Source organism: Monocercomonoides exilis, assembly GCF_001643675.1.
Source record: "Monocercomonoides exilis strain PA203 chromosome Unknown scaffold8-1962414, whole genome shotgun sequence".
NCBI classification, from domain to species: domain Eukaryota; phylum Preaxostyla; order Oxymonadida; family Polymastigidae; genus Monocercomonoides; species Monocercomonoides exilis.
This window is the reverse complement of record NW_027150553.1, coordinates 653,931-677,053: the sequence shown is the minus strand read 5'-3', so window position 1 is coordinate 677,053 and position 23,123 is coordinate 653,931. Positions and strand designations below refer to the sequence as shown.

The 23,123-nt window shown below is 34.4% G+C and overlaps 4 protein-coding genes across 4 annotated transcripts; 2 read left to right on the top strand and 2 right to left on the bottom strand.

Moving 5' to 3' along the window:
- The first annotated feature begins 7,003 nt into the window (after positions 1-7,003).
- MONOS_829 (uncharacterized protein) lies at positions 7,004-9,659 on the top strand. The gene has a single exon (XM_067878687.1). The coding sequence runs from the start codon at positions 7,055-7,057 to the stop codon at positions 9,248-9,250; it is 2,196 nt and encodes a 731-aa protein (XP_067732924.1). The 5' UTR covers positions 7,004-7,054; the 3' UTR covers positions 9,251-9,659.
- A 3,571-nt stretch (positions 9,660-13,230) lies between these two features.
- Positions 13,231-13,748, top strand: MONOS_830 (uncharacterized protein; the record flags this gene model as incomplete). Its single annotated transcript, XM_067878699.1, has 3 exons — positions 13,231-13,304; positions 13,355-13,469; positions 13,578-13,748. 3 exons carry the CDS (start codon positions 13,231-13,233, stop codon positions 13,746-13,748), a joined length of 360 nt encoding a protein of 119 aa, XP_067732923.1.
- Positions 13,745-16,969, bottom strand: MONOS_831 (uncharacterized protein). The gene has a single exon (XM_067878711.1). It carries the CDS (start codon positions 16,874-16,876, stop codon positions 14,186-14,188), a length of 2,691 nt encoding a protein of 896 aa, XP_067732922.1. The 5' UTR covers positions 16,877-16,969; the 3' UTR covers positions 13,745-14,185.
- A 4,268-nt stretch (positions 16,970-21,237) lies between these two features.
- MONOS_16205 (uncharacterized protein) lies at positions 21,238-22,792 on the bottom strand (the record flags this gene model as incomplete). The annotated part of the gene is made up of 3 exons (XM_067869121.1): positions 21,238-22,086; positions 22,155-22,648; positions 22,711-22,792. 3 exons carry the CDS (start codon positions 22,790-22,792, stop codon positions 21,325-21,327), a joined length of 1,338 nt encoding a protein of 445 aa, XP_067732921.1. The 3' UTR covers positions 21,238-21,324.
- Positions 22,793-23,123: the final 331 nt, after the last annotated feature.

Genomic DNA, 23,123 nt, shown 5'->3' with positions numbered 1-23,123 from the left:
CTTTTCTGTATGCTGATATGCTCCATTTACCAAATAGCACACTCTCTTATCATTACTATTCGTTGTGTACGATTCGTAGAACGGATTGTTCGAAGAAAAAAGATTGTTTCCATCAGAAAAATACACATCGCGGCCAGATGAAGTGGAATTACTGCAACTTCAATCGTGGAAGAAGATGAAATAACAATAATGATTGTTGCTTGGAGCTTCTGATTGACTCGGATTCAATTCCATTCCTCCTCCTTCTTGAAAAGCGGAGCAAAAAAGGAACTGGATGCTCGACATTTTGAATCCAGCTGGAACCTTTGCGCAATACATTCCTCCACCATGTGAACCTGTCAGAGAACATGTAGAAAAAGAGCACTCAAACACACAAGCGCTCTCCCCTTTCCCACTTTCTGTCCCAATACAATTGGTTCCAGAAACATTAAAATTGTTAATATAAAGCCCTCCTCCATAATTTTTCGCTTTGCAACTCTTGAATTCACAACCACTTATTCTGACACACAACGAAATTGATTCAGCAAGCATCCCTCCTCCAGCCCAATTTTTTGCGGTACACGCATTGAATGAGTTGTTCTCAATCTTGATGGAATTTATTGAAACGCAAAAAATTCCTCCACCATCCCAATATGCAGTGCAGTCATTGAACGAACAAAACTTCACTGAAAGTGTTCCTGATGCCTTGTTATACATGTAAATCGCTCCGCCATTTGAATCTCCATAAGAATAACCAGAGTTTGTTCCAGTTGTATTTGACCCATTCCACACACACCAAGTGAACGAATTCGCCCCATTGTCTGCTATCTGCTGTCTCGCTGGTTTCGATGGATTCCCTTCACTCCCATTGACTTCAACATTCTGAGTGCGATAGCACCTGACAAACGAGGTGTTCGAGGCAGACAAGGATGATGAGGGGCTGCTGAGCGAGGGGACAATGCCCCCATCATAAACATCCCACACCGATGAAAATGAGCAGCTGCTTATAAAACATGTGGTTTGGGTTGACATTGTGGTTGAAGGTGAGCATGCATCATTTGCTGTTGAAATATTGAAAAATATCAGATGAGAGAAGGATACAAAAGGGATGGAAGGCGATGAAAGGAACGGGGCAGAAGATGAGATGAGAGATTCGCATACTGAAACGCTTCCTTCTCTTTTAATTTTTTGATTATATACCTGTTTTGCATCTCCGCGCCATGTAGCAGAATATTTTCTAAAGTCAGATTCTTTCCCCGCCTCTTCTGCTGAAGACGATGAGCTCCCATTAAAAGCAGAAAAGCATCTTTTTTCTTCAATGCTTCTGAATAGAAACAACATTCAAACATTCTTCATTATCCATCTTCAACAAATTCTCTTTTTCTGCCACTATAATCTGATGTCTTCTTTTAAAAACTCCATTCACTTTCATCCCTTTTCAATAATTACCCAAAAATCCTTATTGAAATAAAATAATTATAAAAAATAAATGATATAAAATTATTCAAAGAAAAATATGAAAAAAATATTACAGAAACATCAAAAGATTAATTTTGTACAAGAAAAACAAAACAAATTATACAGCAAACCTTTTTATTTTGAGTTTTCTTCACACACTTTTTCTTCCTCGTCGTTTCTTCTCCTCCTCCGACTAGTATTTCTTCATCCCTCCAATTTCAATCTCAAAACCCTTCTTCTCCATCTCCGCTTTCTATCTCACGGCCAATGAAATTGGTCCTCTTCTGCTTCCAAATTTTGTTTATTTCCTTTTCTCAGCATAGCTTCCAGCCAAATAATTCCAACAGCCAAAATATTAAAAATAGACGATGATGGAAATGTAATAGAAGATAACAAAACAGAAATAGAAGATATAAATGAAGATGAAGAAGACGAAGAAGACGAAGAAGACGAAGAAGACGAAGAAGACGAGTCTGAAGGAGATGAAAAAAATAAAAGGAAGAGAATAAAAATACTGCAGAGCAGAGAATAAAAGCAAAACAGCTCCTGTTCCAATCACGTTCTTCTCTTTGCCCATTCCAATAACTGAAATCTTCTTTGATCCAATCTCAATTGTTGTTGTCTCGCTTATGTGATTCCCATCCATCAGCGTGATTGCCAAGCTTATCTGCACCTCACACATCTCAAATGCTTTCTTCACTGTTTCGCACGGATTTGTTGTATTAGCCCCACACAGCTCATATGAATCATTTCCATTCATTGAAACATATATCGTCTTGTCTTTCAGCCAATCCTTTTTTGATGTTTGATCATACACCCAACTCCCTGAACTCGAATAATTATACACATAGCACACTCTCTTATCATCTGCGTTTGTTGTGTAGCATTCATAAATTGGATTGTCTGAATTCAAAAAGACATTGTTATAATCGACATAATTCGCATCGTGGCCAAGTGGAGAATCGGCTGAGCATTTGCATCCGTGGAAGAAAGGGAAACGACAATAAATCATATTGAAAAGTTGTGTAAGCTTTTTGTTAAAACACAACTTAACGATATTCGATGATGATGAATAAAAAACAAACAATTGATCCATATTTTGCACAGAAAAAGGTAATTGCTGAAATCCTTTTATCCTCCTCTGAATGGAGAAATATAAAGTGATGCTAACAAAAAGATAATATGAAAATGTCATTCACTTAAACACACAATTGCTGAATCATCAAAAAAACGATAAACAAAAAAAGAAAGAAAAAACATGTAAAAATTCATATATTATCAATGCAAATTAATAAACATACTATAAATCTGATCATTAAAGGGGAACAACATATTTCTGCTTGCGTCATATCAGTAAAAAAATTTGTTAAGGCGAACAAAACATTCAAATGTGTATTTTTTCATATACTCTACATTCAAACATTCATCGGTCTGTATTCCTTCAAATAAAAACAAGGAAATTGTCAATGCAACAATGTCAAATATGATCAAGTATCATTTCATTAAAATGGCATTGTAATGAAATCTTTTTAAATAGATCATGATCAAAAAGATAAAATTATGGGTTGAGAAAAAAAGAAAAAATATCAAGTTTTTGATGGAAGAATTACTCGATTTTCCATTAGCAGTTTGTTTGCAATAATTATGAGAATTAATAATATGTTAATAAAAATATTTTAAAAAGCCTTTTTAAACTGGTACAAAATAGACCTATGCCTGTATTTTGAGGAAAATTTTCAGAATTTTTCTTCTTGCTGTTATTGAGAAATCGATCTTGTCCGGTATTTTTTGCGATATCCGGTATTTTTTGCACAAACTGTATTTTTCTTTGTTTAAGAATTTTTCTGTATTATTTTTACATAGGAATGCAAGATTTCTCATGACAAGGTAGTAGAAAAAGTTTGGAACAAATCGTTGTTTTTTTCATAAATGAAAAAATTTGCCCCATATGGGTAATTCTTTTTGAAAAATCGCAAATGTCTTATTTTCAAATAATGTTTAATCTTCATATTTTGTTCAAATTTTCGTTTCCACTTACGAATCTTCTTTGGAACGAGTGAAATAGCATTATCCTTAAATAGATTCCATATTAGTGAAGTTTGGTGTATGCCAACGAAAACTTGAGCTAAATATGAAATTTTTGATTTATTTGAAAATTAAACATTTGCGACTTTTCAAAAAGAATAACCCATATACGGACCCTTTTGATCATAGAACCATAATAAATTTCATTGGGTTTAAAAAAATTCTATTTCAGATTTTTGTGGTTGCTTAAGGGTTAGGGTTATCATAAAAATCTTCTCTAAAAAAGTTGTTTTAGGTGAAGGGTTGTGTCTCGAATCTAACCCTGGGTGACGTGGTGACTTCTGACGTGACCTTTTCGATTTTTGACGGACTTGACAGATTTTTGCACGTCACAAAAAAAAAGAAAAAAGAAAAAAGAAAGAAAAAAAAAACTGAAAAGAAAAATATTTATCTAAATTTCCATAACACATTTTTCACTGACGTGTGAGCGGTAATCGGAATTTTGGCAAGTCACTGACGTCACCTGTCTTAGACGTCACGTTAAGTCAGAAATGTGTTAATGCTTTTAAAATGCGAAGAAGAACCAAATTGTCAGTTATGTTAAAGAATTGTTATGGATTTTGTTTTTCTGCTTTATTTCCATAATTTTTCTTATTTTTTCCTCAATTCTCCATTTTTTTCTAAGTAAAATACATGCATTAAAAGAAAGAACATGATAATGCCATTTATAATTTTCTCAACGCAATTGCACAACATTGCAAATGATTTGTTGTCGAGGTTTTGATTTTGTTATTATTCATTTTAAATATATCTCTTTTGAATATTTTCAATCATGATTTAAACTGCTATATTGTCTTTGAAAGAAAAATGAATATTAAGTCGATTCAACATCTTTGTGTTTGAAAAACTTTTGGAGATTAATTCAGTTGTTGAAGATAATGAATTGTCTAAAAATGATTGTTTCTTGAGGTGCTAAAGATCAAATATAGGAGGGATGCTCACATTTAATGACGAGCGAAGCGTTATTTACAATTGTCTTGTAAAAATTGATGAATTACGCGCAACCGTAGAACGCTTTTGCATATTTGATTTTCAAAGCTATGAAAGGCCAAAAGTATAATAAATTTCTAAAAAGGTTATTAAACGGGACGAAATATTTAACAAACGAACAAGTTTGAGAATTCTTCTAAGCACAATGGTGTTCTAGCCAGTCATTTCGAATATTTTTGTGGAAGAAAAGAAGCAATAAGATTATTTGATTGATTCTGTTTTTGTAAGTTTTATTTCATTCAAAAAAAAAGAAAAAAAAAAGAAAAGAGAAAATTCACAAACAAAACTTTTTCATATTTCGAATAAAAGTCTGTTTTCAATTTTGTGAAATGGAGAAATAAAGAAAAATAAAACATCAAAGTGACAATATTCATTTTTATTATTTTCTCAATCATACGTTAAATAGACAAAAATATTCATCGGCAATTAATCAAAATATTTTTCATAAAAAAAATAAATCTATTCGCAAAAAAATAGCAACGATATCTTTATATCCTTCTTCTTTTATCTTTTTGAGCATCTCCCTTTTGGTTATCTTTCTCTTTGCCTCTTTCATTTTGTTACCAGTCTTTTCTTTCATTCCCCATGAAATGAAATAAAAAAATATAAGCAGTCATATGCTGCTTTGTGATCAATTGTTGATTGCTGAATTTCCTCCAAAACAACTTTAACAGCTCCCACTTTCAACAAGTCTTCAACCTTCACTCCTGTGCTATCTGCTGCTCTTCTTATTAATTCAAAGCATTTTTTGCTTATTTCTCCATGACTATCCTTTGCTGTTCGAAGCACTCGAACAATGCTTTCAATAAGTCCAGTAAATCCTTCATTCTACAGCTTGCATGAATCAAAGAAATAATCGAAAATTCTGAACTATCTCAATAAAATGAATTCTTCTTTGGTTTCATTTCCTCTCTTCCAATCCACACATTTCGACAGCTCTTCAAGTTCTCTCGCTGCTTCTCTCGCAAAATGCAGCTCATTTTCAACAATACCTTCCAAGCTTCTTTTGAAACAGAATTTTTGAATCAGAAATTCCCGAATAGAATAATAGTTTAGATGAGAAAGAATGTTGTGTTCCTGATGATATCAAATTACTCCTTCTTCCCATTCAGATACAGTCTCTGCTCGGCAAACTTAATAAAAACAAAAACAAAAAACAAAAAACAAAAAACAAAAAAAAAAAAAAAAAAAAAAAAAAACCTGACAACGGATAAACAAAAAAAATATTCACACATTCTGCCCAAATGCAACACAAAACACCAATCACATTTTCACTTCTTTTTGCAGTTCTTCATTTTCCTCTTTGTTCAAAACAGCTTTCAAAAAACAAGGAACAAAAATGGAATGAACTTCTTTTGAAAATTAACCATTAGAGAGCAGCAGATAACAATCACAAAGATAAACCAGAGTATTTCTTTCTTTTGTTCTTCTTTCTTCTACTTTTCGAGAATAAACTTCTAATATTTCACAAAGAAACGAACGATTCAAACCATCAATATTCACGCTCATCATAAATTTCCAATACTCAACATCCTCCAGAAACACAGCTTCAGTTCCAGACTCAATTTCAAATGAACGATCATTTTGTGTATTTTTTTGACTGTTCTTCTGCAAACACAGCATCAAATTCTTTGTCACACATAGCATCAATTACTCCATGCATTTCTTCAGTTTGCTGTCTGCGCATCTCCATTGCATCTTTCAAGTCAGAAAACATTTCTGAATAAAATAAATAAGATATTATCACAATCATTACAAATTCAGCATCAACATAAAACGCAAACCCAAATACGTATTTTCAATATTCTTCTCCCTTTTTTTTGACTAATATTAGTTGGAAAGTGTCACACTTCAACAATTCAAACAAAATAAACACATGTTAATAAAGAAGAAAGAAATTGAAATTTTATAAAAGAATAAGTGTGAAAAAATTTGAATTCGCACCAAGATAAAACTGATTTGTTCTATGAATAAGCCATTTCGAAGATTATTTTTGTTTAAAAAATGAATTGTTCTGCAATGGGATATCTTGATCATTCACAAAAAATTCAAAAAAGAAATTATTAATGTTCAAATATTTTATATTTTGTTTTTTGGTTGTTCTTTTCTTAATTAAATAATAATAATAATAATAATAATTTTTTTTTTTTCTAAGTGGAAAATTGGTGACGGACGTAACGAACTTTTTTTTTCACGTCACCCAGGGTTGCTCGAATCTTCTTTTTAGGGTTTTGATGAGAAAAGTGAATTATTTAATCGACCAAATTTTTAGGGTTAGGGATATAGATAAAAGAATAAGTGAAAATAGAACCCTTTGGGGTGCAGAAATAGTACAACAGGTTAGGGTGTTGCGACAGGACGAGAAGGATGCGGGTTCGATTCCTCCCGTATTCTTCTTTTTTTGCAAAAATTTTCAAAAAATTTGAGGTCTGCATATGTGCATTCTTGCACAAATAATAAGCTTTTTTAGATCTTTCCCATATGTTGAAATAAGGAAAACGAAAGGAGCACACAATTATTTGTGATCCAAAAGACAATCTGAATGGGAAACGAAGAGGGTTCTTTAAATCCAAGGAAAGATAAAGATGGATACACAAGAGCAATGAATTGGATTACGGAGAACAAAACAGAGCCACCAGAAGAAATTAGACATGATATTTCGGTAAGGAATAAGTGGGGAAGAACAATGGCGATGATATGGATTATGGAGATAAAAACAGAACCTCCAGAATGGATGAGGCATGAAAACACGCTTGCCGATAAGTTTGGACGAACAATGGCAATGCTGTGGATAGAGAATGTGAAGACAGAGTCACCAATGTGGATGAGGCACAACATTACACTTCGCGATAGAGGAGGAGAGACAATGGCAATGCTATGGATCATAGAGAATAAATTAGAACCGCCAGAATGGATGAGACACGGTATTACACTTGATGATAAGAATGGAGAAACAATGGCCATGACGTGGATCATTCACATCAGAAAAGAGCCCCCTGAATGGATGAGACATGATATTACTTTTCGCGATAGCGGTGGAGAGACAATGGCGATGAAGTGGATTCAAGAAGTCAAAACAGAGCCCCCTGAATGGATGAGACATGAAGCGGAACTTTCTGATAAGAGTGGAGAGACAATGGCGATGCATTGGATAAGACATGCAAAGACAGAACCGCCAGATTGGATGAGGCATAGCATCACGCTTGGTGATAAAGAAGGATTCACTATGGCGATGCATTGGATAAAGAATATCAAAGCAGAGCCACCAGAATGGATGAGACATGATATTGCATATACAAATTATAAAGGATGCTCAATGGCAATGATATGGATTGAATATGTGGAGACAGAACCAACAATGTGGATGAGACACGATGTAACACTTAAAGATGAAAAAGGAAAAACAATGGCTATGCACTGGATTGAAGATGTTCGATCAGAGCCGCCAAGATGGATGAGGCACGATGCAGAACTTTCTGATAAGAGTGGAAGGACAATGGCGATGAAGTGGATTGAACACGTAAAAACAGAGCCACCAGAGTGGATGAGACACGATATTGCACTTACAAATAATTACGGATCGACAATGGCAGATTATTGGAAAATTTTTGTTAAAACTAAATTGCCAAAATGGATGAAATTTGATGATACATTGAAAGATAGTAAAGGACAAACGCCGGGAATGAGGTGGATCATTGAGAACAAGACAGAACCACCAGAATGGATGAGGCATAGAATTTGGCTTGCTGACAGGGATGGACGAACAATGGCGATGTGGTGGATAAGGGAAATCAAGACAGAACCGCCAGAATGGATGAGACACGACAACACGCTTGCAGACAAGGAAGGACGAACAATGGCTATGCACTGGATTGCAATCATCAAAACAGATCCTCCACTGTGGATGATAATGGATAATGGGCAAGGCTGGATGAGTGAGAGGACATTATCGATGAAGTGGATTGTGGAGAAAAAAACAGATCCACCGAAATGGATGAGGCATAGCATAACGCTTGCAAATGATAAAGGAATGACGATGGCCATGTTGTGGATTGAGTACGTCAAGACAGAACCACCAGAATGGATGAGACACGATGTTTCACTTAGCAATAAGAACGGATGGACAATGGCGATGCTATGGATTTATCATGTCAAGACAGAACCTCCAGAATGGACGCGACACGACAATACATTTCACACCTATTTTGGATCAACAATGGCCATGCTATGGATTCAGTTTGTTCAAACCGATCCACCGAAATGGATGAGACACGATGTTTCACTTCGCAACAATGATGGAGCAACAATGGCTATGATATGGATTCAATTTGTTGAAAAGGAACCACCAGAATGTATGAGGCATGACGTTTCGCTTGCGGATGAGAAGGGAAGAACGATGGCTATGATTTGGATTCAAGACGTCAAAACAGAACCCCCGGAATGGATGAGACATGACATCACACTTCGCAACAATGATGAATCAACAATGGCCATGCTGTGGATTCAATTTGTTCAAACAGAACCGCCGGAGTGGATGAGACATGGAATTACGCAAGCGGATAAGGATGGAAGGACCATGGCTATGTACTGGATTAGATATGTCAAAACAGAACCACCTCGATGGATGAGACATGACAAATGCATTAGCAACAAGAATGGATGGACAATGAAAACATTTTGGAATAACTATGTCAAGACTGATGTTCCAGAATGGATGAAGACTGATCATTCAATATAACAAAGTTGTGCACAAAATGGAATAAACGTTTTATCGTTTTTTAACATTTTCATGGATGTCAGTATTTGAATTTTGTAACAGTCACAAACTTATTATTCACATTCTTTTCAATTTGGATAATATTTATTTTTTTGTATTCATTTTAATCTCGATATATATAGACATATGTGTATCAGAGAAATTTTTATTTCTTTTTCTTCATTTTATTTCCTTATTTTCAATTGTTATTTTCAGTTTAAAAGATAATACAATACATTTATTTGAATCAATATCTTCTGAAACATGTCATTTCTATCTTATACACCAAAAATAATTCTAATTGGAAAAAAAATAAATCAATTTCGAAAATTAATAATTCAAATTCGGAATTTTTCAATTGAACATATCCATATTGAATAATGTATGAATTCAACATTGAAAGTTTATTGATGAATAATTTCAAATGAATTTTCTTCAATTTATATATATTTTTCCAAAAAATTCGAAATAACATATAAAAAAAAGTTTATAAAACAAAAATAAAATAGACTTTGTTTGATGTAATTATTATTCGCTAATCTTTTTGTAATTTCCTTGATAAAAGCACATATGATAATATATTTTGCAAACGAAAATTTTAAAAAGAATTACTGAATAACTTTAAACAATTTCGCCGTTTCAAATTTTTCCATCCCTTTTGGCTTTTTCAAATAAACTCTTCTTCTCATTTATTTCTTCTTTTTTTCTTTTCTTCTCCCAAATCTCATCCAACCCTTCCATCCATTCCTTCTCTCTCACTCAATTCATTCATCTCAACAATAACCACTTCCACTTCCACCGTCATCAATATCAGTGAAATCCCCTCATTCTCCCTTCGCCCATCTCTCTCCATCCACTCAACCATCTTCAAACACACCCACAACCCCATCTATGGCGCTATTCTCCCCAACCTCAACAGCCCATCCACTTCTCTCTCTGCCTTCAATGATTCTTTCCTCCACCAAACACGCTCTTTATCAAATGCTGCTGTTGTTCATGTTGGAACTGAATCTCAAAAAGCGAAACCTGGAAGGTTGGATTCGTTTGACGAGAACAGCTATCTCTTCGAATGGTGCGAATGGAATAATTCAACTGGTGGTAGTGATCATGGAGGCGCACTTAAAGTTATTTGCACAAATGCAAATCTCACAATCACTTCTTGCTCATTTCTCAATTGTTCAACCACAGGTAATTATAATGGCGGAGCATTGTATTGTAATCGTTCGTTGAAGTTAAGTATTATCCAATCCAATTTTACAAGTTGCTCTGCGTTACATGGAGGAGCAGTTCACGCAAGGAACCCACAATCAAATTCTGTTTGGACGTTCTCAGAAAACAGAGTGGAAAGTTGTTCAATAACAAGTTGGTGTGGAACCGGCTGGTATTTTGATATATATTCTTTGCCATCAAACGGTCAATTCCTGTTTTCCAAATGTTGGTGTGTCGCAAATTCTGGTGGTGATTCTGCTGGCTCTCTCACATTTCATTGGCCCCCACAAAATAAACCAGAGAAATTTTTGGTTAATGATTGCCAATTCATAAACAGCAAAGTCGAAAATCCATCCTCCTACGGTGGTGCTGCGTTGTGCTGCACAAGAACGTCAAATTGGATGAGCGGAAATAAATTCATCTCATTTTGCTTCTTCGATGGAAATACAGTAACAAATGGAAGGGGAAATGATGTGTTCTTCAATGGTGATGCCATTACTCAATCTCCGTTTGAAAGTTGTGATTCAACAACCCCAACAAAAAGAGTGTGGAACGCAGGAATAGCTGATAACGTTGAGAAAAATGACAGGTTTTGCTTTTCTTTTCTTATTCTTCAATGGAATTTCTTTCTTTCTTCTATCTCTTGTTTTTTCTTTATCATCACCTCTCGTCATATTCCTTATTCTCTAACTTTTTTCATGTTTTTGATTTCTTCTGAATTTCATCATTTGCCCCTATTTGCAGCTTTGCTTTTCAATTTTTTTTCCCTTCTCAAGCATCTTCCTCTGTTTATCAACATATTCTCTTTTGATCTGAATGTTCTTTCCTCATCTTCCTTCCTTTATTCTTCTTTTCAACTCAAATCTCTAAAATAATTTCTATCTTATCTCCGTGCATTACATTCAATAAAACCAGGAACTGATTTCTCTTTATCTTCATTTGCATTTCTTCTGCTTCTTTATCTGCTTTAGAAGAAGAAGCCACAAAAGAGCAGTGCATTTCGACCAGCAAAGTTCAGCTGCCTCGTATTCAACTGTCTGTTATGACGATTGGATAGAGGATGAAACAATAGAAGATATAAATTCTTGCTGCTAAGTTGTTTTGGTGGCTGCTCTATCAAATTATTCAGATTTAGTGAATTAGACTGTTCATTCAATGCTCCTTCAAAAGATTCTGGTGTTTGTGCACTCGCAGCATCCTTCTCAGAATCTTCTTCGTTTTTCCCACCTTTTCGTTCTCCCTAATCTTATATATCCTCCTTTCCCCTTATTCTCTTCTCCACATTTCTCACCTTTCGATATGAGCACCCAGCCGAATGCGCCTGCATCTCTGTGTATTGTCATAGCTAAGCTTCATCTTTCCCTTTCGTCTCTGTCACTACAGAATTTTTCATCTAATAGCCTGCACTTCCGTGTGGTTGAAGAGATGAAACCAGAAAAGATAGTGAGCAACCGTGAAAAGATGAAGAATTAGGAAGAGAAGAAGAATAATCAAACCGAAGATTATTCTGCACCTGCAAATGCATCTGAAACAGCAGCTCGGCAGCAGAAGATGACGAATGAGTTTCTTGAAGCTGAACAAAATCGAAGTTGGAAATCGGCGTTTACTCGCCTTTCCTTCCACTTATCATATCAAACAAAAGAAAACGTCTCCGCTGTTGTGAAGTTGTTTCCATCTCTTTATTCGCCTCAGCTTAATCTTCTTTCAAGACGTTTTTCTTTCTGTTCTCTGAAAGAAAGAATATTTTTTCTTTCATATTTTCTGCAGAGATGTCCATTTTCAACTTGCAATAACGGTGCATGTAGAGGAGCGAACGAATAACTAACATCACCAGCAGATGTCAATAGAATACTTGGTTTATGGGAACTTTTGTTATTCTTGCAAAAAAATGGAGTGTTGTTCAAAAGAGGATGTTGATGTTGTTGCTGCTGCTTTTGATGATTTGAATGCATTGTGAGTGATTGTTCCAGTTTGTCCATTCTATCTGTTCTCCCTCAACAACCAGAATCATCTTCTTTGCATTTCTTTCTTCTTCCTTTTAATTTTGTTTCATTTTTTTCATCTTCTTTATTCATTTCTCCTATTCTTTTGATTTCTCTCCATTCATTCAATATCAGTTCAGTAGCATTCATCTTTATCTGAATATTCATCTGTTCTTGATGAAATAGAATTTTGCGCGAAAGCGAAGACAGCAAAGCATCAGAAGAAGAAGACGAAAGAAGAACATCACTTCCGATTCGTCATGTATTTATTATTATAAATGAAGAATGCATCGGAGAAAATGATGAAATTGATTGGGATGTGGCAGAAATATAAGACGAATACGAATACGAATACGAATACGAATACGAATACGAAGAAGAAGAAGAAGAAGAAGAAGGAGAAGGAGAAAAAGGAGAAGAAAAAGGAGAAGAAGGAGAAGAAGAAGGAGAAGAAGGAGAAGAAAAAGATAAAGAAGATAAAGAAGAAGAAGAAGTTGATGAATGTGGTGACGGCGACTAAGAAGAAAGCGAAATGCTATATTGGAATTCTTGAACTTTCAAGCAGGGCGAATGCTGAGGAAAAGAAGAAGGGATGACTGCGATTCGTTGAGGAGATATCTCTGGATGAGATGAGTGTGAAGCAGGCGCTGATAGAACAGAGGGAAGTCGAACCGAAGAAGTGAAAGGAGAAGATGAAGAAGAAGGAGAAGGAAAGAGAGGAAACAACGGCTGGAGTTGAATGGCTTGGGGAAACGAATGAAGATGAAGCATATGGTTGTGCAGGAGTTTTTGAATGTTGTGAGCGAAGAGTGGGAGGTGATTGAGGAAGAATGGAAGGTGAGGAAGTTTGTGGAGTGGGAGAAGATGCATGAGGTGCGTGTGTATACGTATGAAGCGGTGTTGATGAGCACGACATCTTCGTAGATGTCGACAGAGGTGCTGATGTAAGCGACAGGATCGATCGTGCTGCAAAGTGGCAATGCGAAAAGGACATAAAGCAATTCACTGAAGTATGATAGCACTCTCACGTAATTTTGTACGTTACGCTTCTTGCTGAGAAAATTGTTTGCTCTATATCAAGTACATTTGATGATTATTTCGTCGAATGTGTGTTGCAGCAGAGAGCGAGGGCTCAAGGTGGGGTGAAAGCAGAAGGGAGGATGCAGGTGGCAGAGTGGAGAGACAGGGGATATATGTCGCAGGATGCGGAGAAAGAAGTGCTGCTTGAGTTTCTGGAGAAGAAAAATCTGCAAAAAGCAGAAGTGGACTTGTTGATGATTTTATGGTAGTTAAAGGAGAAGAGTGTATCTGAAATTGTGGTTTGGATCCTGTTGGATGCATGGAGGATTATGCTGTGGCGTAAATGCATGAGACAATTATGGTGAAAGGGAGGCAAGTGTGTTGGAGTTTCGCCATCTGATCAATGTGCATATTTTTGTGTTTGGAATTGAAGAAGAAGAGATGATGATGAAGAGAGAATGAAAATGGAGCGAAGAAAAAGGGATGACGGAAGAGATAAGATGAGTTTCGATAATTCCGTTTCAACCCCAACTGTCACCACTGCCATATTTGTTCCTGCTGTGGTATCAGAAACTGTCAAACCGCTTTGATCATTATTTCCTCGAATTTCATTATAGCGATTGGGAAAGTTAAGTTCATCATCTATCATAATCATTAGATTCGCTACAACTTTCTTTTGCCCCGTTTTACGTGTGAGGGAGTGCTTTTAAGTCAAACAGGGGAATTTGACGATTCCGCAGTGCGAATTGTCAGATGCATCTGTGCCACTCACATTTATTTCTTTTGGAGTGGGAAGGAGATAGATGCACAGAGGTATAGCAACACTTGTGTTTCCGTTGTCATATCCTCTCACCTTCTCAATAGAATCCAAGGTGGCTGTCACACACGTGATTTTTTGTGGCTTTGCAGTCACTTCTAGATTTGGCGAAATGACAAAAATATCATTCCCCCATTTGGCAGTGTTTGCACCAAAAGAAGAGGATATCAGGAAATTGGGATTTTCATTCAGCAATCGAAGAAAGATTCCTCCCCCAAGTCCATTTGTTGTTGAACAAAAGCATCCATCAAAAGGTCCGCCTTTCACTTTCACTTCATTTTCACTCCCGACACACAGCATCATCGATCCCCCATCAGCCGATGTTCTGCTTCCACATCCTTCAAAACTGCAACAATTCACATCAATGCTTGCCTTGTCATCGGAAAACGACATCACTGCCGCTCCGCTCGTTGTTCTTTCAATACCCTTCAAGGCACAGCCTGAAAGCGTCAATGATATTTCATTTGTTGAAGAAAGCGAAAACAACGAGGTTGATGAGATTGTCTTTGCCCAGTTCACATTTTCCATCTGCAGCATACCACTCTGAATGTTAATCAGCTCTGTAGCAAATGCTGAATTTCCGGTTTGTTCACTTCCAGCAGAAATGTTCATCCTGCTGATATGCATCTCTCCTGCTCCTGTGATCTCAAATAGCCTTGAGCCACGATTATTCGTTTGCATAGGATCATGCTCAATGGTGATGAAATTTAAAGAGAATGCGCCTGTCGAGACAGAAAAAAGAGACATCCCAGCTGCATCTAATTCTGTTTGGACTGTTGTGCTCATATCGCTTTGACCGTAAATTGAATAAGTGTTAATTCCACAATCCACATTCTTGGTCTCTGTAATCGTTCCTGATAGGATCTTGATATCCTTCACAAAGTCTGGAATAAGTTGAGTGAGACAATGGCTGATGGTTCTGCATGGATGGCTTTCATCCCGTCCACATGCATATGTGTCAATGGAATTTGGTTCTGTTTGCGCTGAGGAGGCAAATCTGATTCTTTCAAAATAGTTTTTAAGCCATTCACTTTTATCAACAATTGAGTTATATATAATGCTAACTCTGTTTGTTGTATTTCTTGTTGAATAGCAGGTGGAATCAATATTGTTTGAATTCGATTCTTGAAGAGCAATATCGTGCCCTCCTTTCACACATGAATTGTTGTGAAAAAAGCAGTAATAAAGCAATGTTCCATTATTATTAGCATTTATATACTGTATCACAGCGCCTCCTCCGCACATTGAATTGCAATTTCGGAATAGGCAGTTTGAAATTATAACTTTGTCCGTTGGAACCCAATGAATAAATGCTCCACCTGCGCTATCAGAGGAACTGTTGCATCGGCAGTTATCAAACAAAGAATTAGTAACGCAACGTTTTTGTCTTTGAGTGTTTGTCGGAAACAGTTCAAGTGCCCCTCCATCATTTCCTGCAGAGCAATTTTGAAAGGAGCAATCATCAGCCATTGATTGAACGTAAATAAACTCTCCCATTATTCCTCCTCCGCCAAAATCTGTTGTCGAAGCACATGTGCATTGAACAAATATTGAATGTTGCACGATGCATTCAGCGATTTTCAAAGCATATATTCCTCCACCTCTTGTGGATGAAGCGTTGCATCTCACAAATGACGAATTTTCAACAGTTAAAGTCGCATTTTCATTGTCATGAACATAGAGAGCACCTCCTTGTTCGGCTGTGCAATCTTCCCATTCACACAACGAAAATGATTGACTATTTGTCAAATTCATTTGCCCTTTTTTCTCAAGAGCATTCGTTTCTCTTTTCCCGAAGCTTACAGTTGTGTTTTTACAGACAAATTCATGTGAAGAATAAGATCCACTCGAAATCCCTCCTTCAAATGCATTCACACACGAATAAATGAGGCAGTTATCCATTGAACTTCGAAAGCATGAATGTTCCACATAATGATCGCTTTTCTTATCAGATTTCACAGACATGTTTCTGAAGGCGCAATTATCAATCTCTTCACTTTTGCTCTTTCCTGACAATAGAAAATTGTCTGAAGAAGATGCAACTAGATTTTCCATGATGGAATTTCTCAAAATAGCAGTATTTGAATAATCCGATGAAAATATGAGACTGGAAGGGTTCAGATTCTTTTGAGAAATCAAACTCAAATTCACCATGTTGATTGACCCTCTTTGCAAAAGAAAAGGAGATGTTGATTTTTGGAGCAAATTGCAGGAATCCAACATGACTCTCGACTTTTCAGTAATAAACATCAAAGATGAAAATAAATGTTCAAGTGCCACATTTTTCAGTCCAACTGTAGAATTGGAGAATCCCAAAAATGTGTTTTTCACTGTAGAAAGTCCTGATTGTAATCTTTTCACTTCTAACAATGCATTCTGTTCAAATAATAATTCAACATCAGTCTCTGACAGATATTGTGTATTATTTGAGTTTCCTTGACCAAAATAAAGAGAATTATTGAAATAATAACAATCCAAAAGAAAACCTTTGTTCTCCAATGCGGATGTTCCAGAGATATCTTGTGCTTCAAATGTCTTCACAAGGAGCAAGCATGCAAAAATGCACAAATGCATTCTCATGCGGAATGATGATAAATTTTGATTTGAAAAATAAAATATTTTCTGGATGATCAAACAATCCCTTAATAATTGTTTTCAACACAATTGGAAAAATCAAAGTTTTTCTTTTGCAATCATTTTGCGGCTTTTTGAAAAACAGTTGATGCACGTCCAAAGCATGCTTCTTCTTTTGTTATTGTCGGGCATGAATTATATGCTGATTCAGGTGAAATATTTGCACACAAAAAAATTTAATTTAATATAACAGTTTAAAAAAAAATAGGAATAAAACTGAATAAAAGAAAAAAAAAACCTTTTCAGAAGAAACTGCTGTCCAATAAAGGCTTTCAAAGCAATTAAAGTAATGTCAAAACATATACGCTCTTAATTTCACTTTGAAATGTGTTGTTTCTAGCTATCAATTATCGCCTCACCTATTGAAATCAAATGGCGAGTCTTTCTTTTCCTCTTTCTCTTTCTTTTCCTCTTCTTTTCCTCTTTCTTTTCCATTATGCTCTTTATACTCTCACCTGTTTTGTCTTTTCACTCAGCTTCGTCTGCTTCGAACCCACGAACATCCAAATAACCTCTTCTTTGTTATTCTTCTCCCTCTTTCTTGCTTCTTCTCCATAATTAATGCTGACTCATTTTTGCAAACAGCTGATGTTCTGCAATTCAAAAATATCCTTCTCTGCTTTTCTCATTGAGAAAAGATGTCTCAAAGAAACCATTTGTTCCAATCAAAAGTGAATGTCATGCAAACCTTCTCTGCATATATTCTTGATAAAATCAGAAACATCAAAAATTGCAAAGAAATATACAAAGGGATCAAACTTGTTTTTTGTAATCTCTCAAAAATAAACACATTTTGCAAAATAAAGAAAAATAAAATAAAAATTCTTGAGCTTTCAATTTTTCCAATTCCACAAATCTTTCATCATTCAGAAAAAATAAAAAAAATAATTTTTTACTGCAAACAAGAAAGCATGCATCTTTTCCTTCTCCGTTAGCCAACCGTTCTCATTGTCAAATTCTAATAGCCTTCTCCGTCTGTCTCTTCTGTCTTCGCAATCTCTTGTTCCTTGCTTTCCATTCTTCATTGGCTCTGCCTCCATCTCTTTCCTTCTCCTTCTCATCAACCCCTTCCTTTCACTCTCTTTTCCATCTTCTTCTTTCTCTTCATTCGCTCTCTTCCTTGTCCTCCAACAATGTTGTCTTTTCTTTCTGTCCAAAGCCTTCCAATGAAAAATCGTTCAAAATCACAGCTTTTCTGATCAATTGCACGTCTTTGAACAAAATCTGGTGTATCTTCGAAATATCTCGTGCTAAATTATCTAAAAAGGGAAAGATAACGGGAAAGCTAATTGAATTGAATTTACAAATAAATGATTCAAACCTCTCAACAACTTCAAAGTTATTGATGCAAAAGTGCTATTCCGAGAATTATTTTTCAATTCAAGGAAACCAATGCATTTTTCGCAAATCCAATAAATTCGCAATTAAAATGGGAGCATATTCGGAGAAGAATGCAAATCGGAATGAAATTGGATGTTGATTTGGGATATTGGCAAAATCAATGAAATAATTTTGGCTTCTCTTGCCAAGGCAAACATAATACATGTAACAAAAAAAAGGTGACGTTGGAAAAAAAACTAGCGGAGCACTCAAAGGCATTCTCTGTCGACGCGGATGACGTTTGTTGCGTTTTGACGAAATGATCAGCATCTCCTCCGCTGTTTGCAACAATTTGGCTCTTGCAGATGAAAAGGTTCCCACTGCTGAAGCATCTGTTGGACGTATTGCCTTTATTCCGAATTTTGTTTGTTCTAGCTGTTGAGCTGTCTGGATGAATACGTGTTTGATTATTCTCCCTCCTTTCAAAAAAACCCTCGCTTATAACCCTTTCCCCTCCGCATCTCCATCGCATGCAAAGAGCAGAGTAGTTCTTGCCCTTTCCTTTTGATGCTGCTCTCACAATAAGGTTTTATTTGGATTTTATAGTTATCAAAGCATCTGTTATGGTTGCGCAAAATAAAAAAAACTCAACATTTGTAATTATTTATTGTTTATTTTTTCAACTTATTAACGCATTTGTGTGCAACGACTTTATTACAGTTATGCAAATTATTCTTGCCTTTAAGAAGAATGATTTGAATTAATCAATAATTATCTTTCGAGAAAAATGTCTTTTCAAAATATCATATCAACTTGTTTCACGAAAAAGGACAAAAATCCATTTTAAATTTTCAAACACTTGTATTTAGATATTTTATTCTTCGAAGGATTTTGAAGTTCATTGTTTTCTATTGTTTGAGATTTGAAAAAAAGAAATTGTAATTAAAAAAAAAAAATGTTCAAAATGAGACAAATTCAAAATGGAAATTTTTTAGGATTTTCAAAAAAATAAGTGGTGAGATTTTTTGAAATATGAATTTCGAATAAGTCGTTTTCATTCATTTTTTGTTTGTCCACTTGTTTGAAAGTTTTTGATTCCTCCTCAACATAAAAATATGCAAAATGAAAAACTGAACAAAGTGAATGTTAAAAATGATTTTCAAACAAAAGTCAACAATCGGAAGAAGTGAAGGACAAAAATTAGGGATAATGGTCATTTTTTGAGAATGAAGAAAAAATTTGGTTCTTTTCTTGTTTTTATTTTTTCTCCTTTTTAACGCTTATTCATAAGTTCATTTCAAAGTCGAAACCCTATCCAATCACATCGATAACGATCAATATCGGATATCAGCACATCATTCTGTGAACAAACATTTTTTTGACACATTCTAATAAATTTCCCATCTCATAGAATCACAAAGAAATTTTTTTTTCAAAATACACTTTTCAAAAAAAAAATGGTTCTTATTTCAATGGGAAATAAGTTTTTCATCAAAGACTTCAAATTTTCTAATAAACGATTTTGTCAGAATCAATGACATAAGAAAACTCTCAAAATAGTAATTACCAAAATTTCAAAACGTTAATTTAACATGAATTTCATGAATATCAAAAAAATTTGAAAGATAAATTATTGATCATAAATATCAGCGTTGGAATTCTCTGTTTCAAACAATTTGGGATATTATCACAATCGGACATTTTCACAAAAAGTTGAGCAAAACCCGAAAGAATTTCATCCTGTTTCAATAATTTCATTTGTCATAATAGTCAATAATTACATTCGATTTTGTTCATCAAACAAAATATGTGGATCATTCATTTTGAGTGCTTGCTCAAAAAATATCCAAAATGGTTCAAAGGCAATCAGGCAATTGAATAATATTTTTGTGAAAATATCTTTTGTTTCATACTCAAGTGAAAAAGAATATCAAACATTTCGAAAGAATTTCACTTCAGGCACTTAACATTTTATTAAAATTGGAATTTTTCATAAATAATGATATTTATTCAATTCATATGTAATTTCGTTGGCCGGAACAAGAATCTAATCAAAATGCGCTATATTTTTATTTCCTCAGAAAATTGAACAAATATGATTTTTCCAAAAAAATATTTTTTTGACAAAAGAAAAAAAACTTATTTGAAATTCTCCTTTTTTTTTTGAGCAAACCATTTTTTTTCAATAAAAAAAATGAAATCAAATTAATATTTTTTTTTAAGCACACATTGCCATATTAGATATAATTATTGAAATCTTCACATTATTCGATGTGTTGAAATATGGCTGATCCTTTTTGAAATCATTTTTTTTTTGTAAAAATATTTGGTTTGAAAATTTGTTTTGCATATTTGTCAGTGAACATATAAAAGTGATAACACTATCTTCAAAAAAATGTCATTAATGCAATTTAAAATGTGCTTCATTATACAAATGCAATTTAAAAAATACTGGAATAATAATATTCAATTCATTGACAAACGAAATATAAAAATTCGATACCCCGAAAATAGTTATGATTACAAAAATAATCACCCATTTTCAAAGACACGTTCTTTTTGAAAATAATCACACACATGTTTATCAATGATTTCACAGGTGTTTCTCTTCAAGTCCGCATATGCGTGAAAAAAAACGATATTTTTAACAAATAATTGAAAAAATAAAGTCAATATGGTTCTTCTCATACAAATTTTTATTGTCATTCTTCACAAAAAAAGTGTCAAAAAACTGTTCAAGATAATTGTTGAATTAACTAAACAAGAAAAAATAGTTGAAATTCAGAAATAAAGAAATAAAGATATAGTTTTTCATATTTGGACAAAACTTTCTAATCAAATAAATAAATGCAGCAACAGAATAAACTTTTTTTTAATTGGAACACACTTGATTAATTCAGATGATGTTCGTATTTGAACCTTTCAGAAAATTATCAACGGTCGAATTTTTCCTTGCAGAATTATCTGTTGAGAAATCCATGAAGAGCTTTTTAAAGGATTGTTTTCCATTTTGTGAAATGATAAGAAAAGAAAGAACAACTTTTGAGTTTCAAAATTCAACACGTTCTTTTTCTTTAAACATTCACAAAATAGTCTGAAATATTCAACGACAGTCCATGACAATATTGTCTGTTGAAAAAAATAAAAATTTCATGAAAGCTTGTGATGGTGTCTTCGTATCCTTCTTCTTCCATCTTTTCCAAAAACTCTTTTTTTGTTGCCTTTCTTTTCGCTTCTTCCACTTCATCCTTCTTCTTTATTTTCAATCGAATTGAAATCTCAATAAAAAATAACATGAATTGATATGTTTCATATTTATTCAATGTTTGTAGCTGCATCTTCTCCAAAACTGCATTAACAGCTCCTCCTTTCAATAAGACGTCAATTTCTATCGCTTTATTATCTGCTATTTTTTTCAATAAATGAATGCATTGAAGGTACACTTCTCTGTAATTATCCTTAGCTGCCAGAAATACCCGAACAATACTGTTTAAAAGTCCGACAAATTCTTCATTCCACATTGTGCAAGAGAGAAAATAACGTTCCAAGGTTTTAAGCCATCTCAATAAAACAAGCTCTTCTTTCGTTTCTCTTCCTCTTTCTTCTTTTTTTCTCTTCCAATCCACACTTTTCATCAGCTCTTTTAATTCTCTTGCTGCTTCTCTCGCAAAATGCAGTTCATTCACAATTACCCCTTCAAAGCAATCGTAGTATGGTAATCCGTTTACCAAAAACTGCCAAGATGATTGACATGCAAGTCGAGTCAGATTGTTGTGTTTTTGATGATAAAGGATAATCTCTTTGATCTTATAACGATACAGTTCATAATCCAATATCTTATCAAAAAAAAATAGATAAAAAAAAGCAAAATCAATTCAACAAAGAGAGAAAAGAAAAATCATACAAAACATTTCCCAATGTGACATATAGCAAACAACGCCATTTCTATTTCCTTTTGGGTTTCCTTGTTTCTCTTCTTGCTCGATGCAGCTTTCAGAAGGCACGGTACACAGATTGAAATCAATTCCTTTGAGAAGAAGGTGCTTATACAAGCATAACTTTTACAAAGATCAACCAGAAGCCTTTCATCCTTATCTTCTGTCTTTTCTTTTTCATTTATAATCATTTTCTCGAATCTTTTGTTCAATGAAGAATACCCAAAACCTGAAACCCACATGTCATTCAAAACGATGCAATATCCAAGGTGTTTCAGCAAATAAAAAGCATTTTCAATTTTCACTTCCCCCTCTTTAATCATTTCGTCCATTTCATCGAACATTTCTTTTGTGAAGACAGATTCAAATTCTTCTTCCTCCATTTCTTCAATTATTTCATTCATTTCAAGGATTTTCTGTCTTTGTGCATTCCCATCGCAACGCCCCAGCTCACGAAGAAATTCTTCGAAAATGATAAAATAACAAACAGAATTGGGCTTTCAAATCACAGAATCATGAACAAACCTGAAAAATGCTCATTTGATGACTTCTTTTTGAACTCATCGATAGACTTATCAATAGCTCGAAAATCCTTTTTGCTTATCATGTTCAGTGAATAACATGTTCATATTCATTCTTTTCTCAACAAAATAAACGAAAAATTCAAACGTCATTTATTTTCTTTCAAGAAGCAAGTTCAACTTCAACACAAATTGCTTTGTTCTATAAAATAATTGTTTTTGCAATAAATGTTCAACGAGACAGCAGAGCTCGGCTGAATGGGAAAGAATGGAAAACTTTTTTGTTTCTGATTGATCAAACCAACAGAAATTCATAATGATGATATTTTTTTTTGTCTTTTTTCAATTTGAAGCAAATGCATTCTGAGATGGAATTGCAACCGCTTCTAAGAAACAAATGAAATTCTTTTTGTGAGA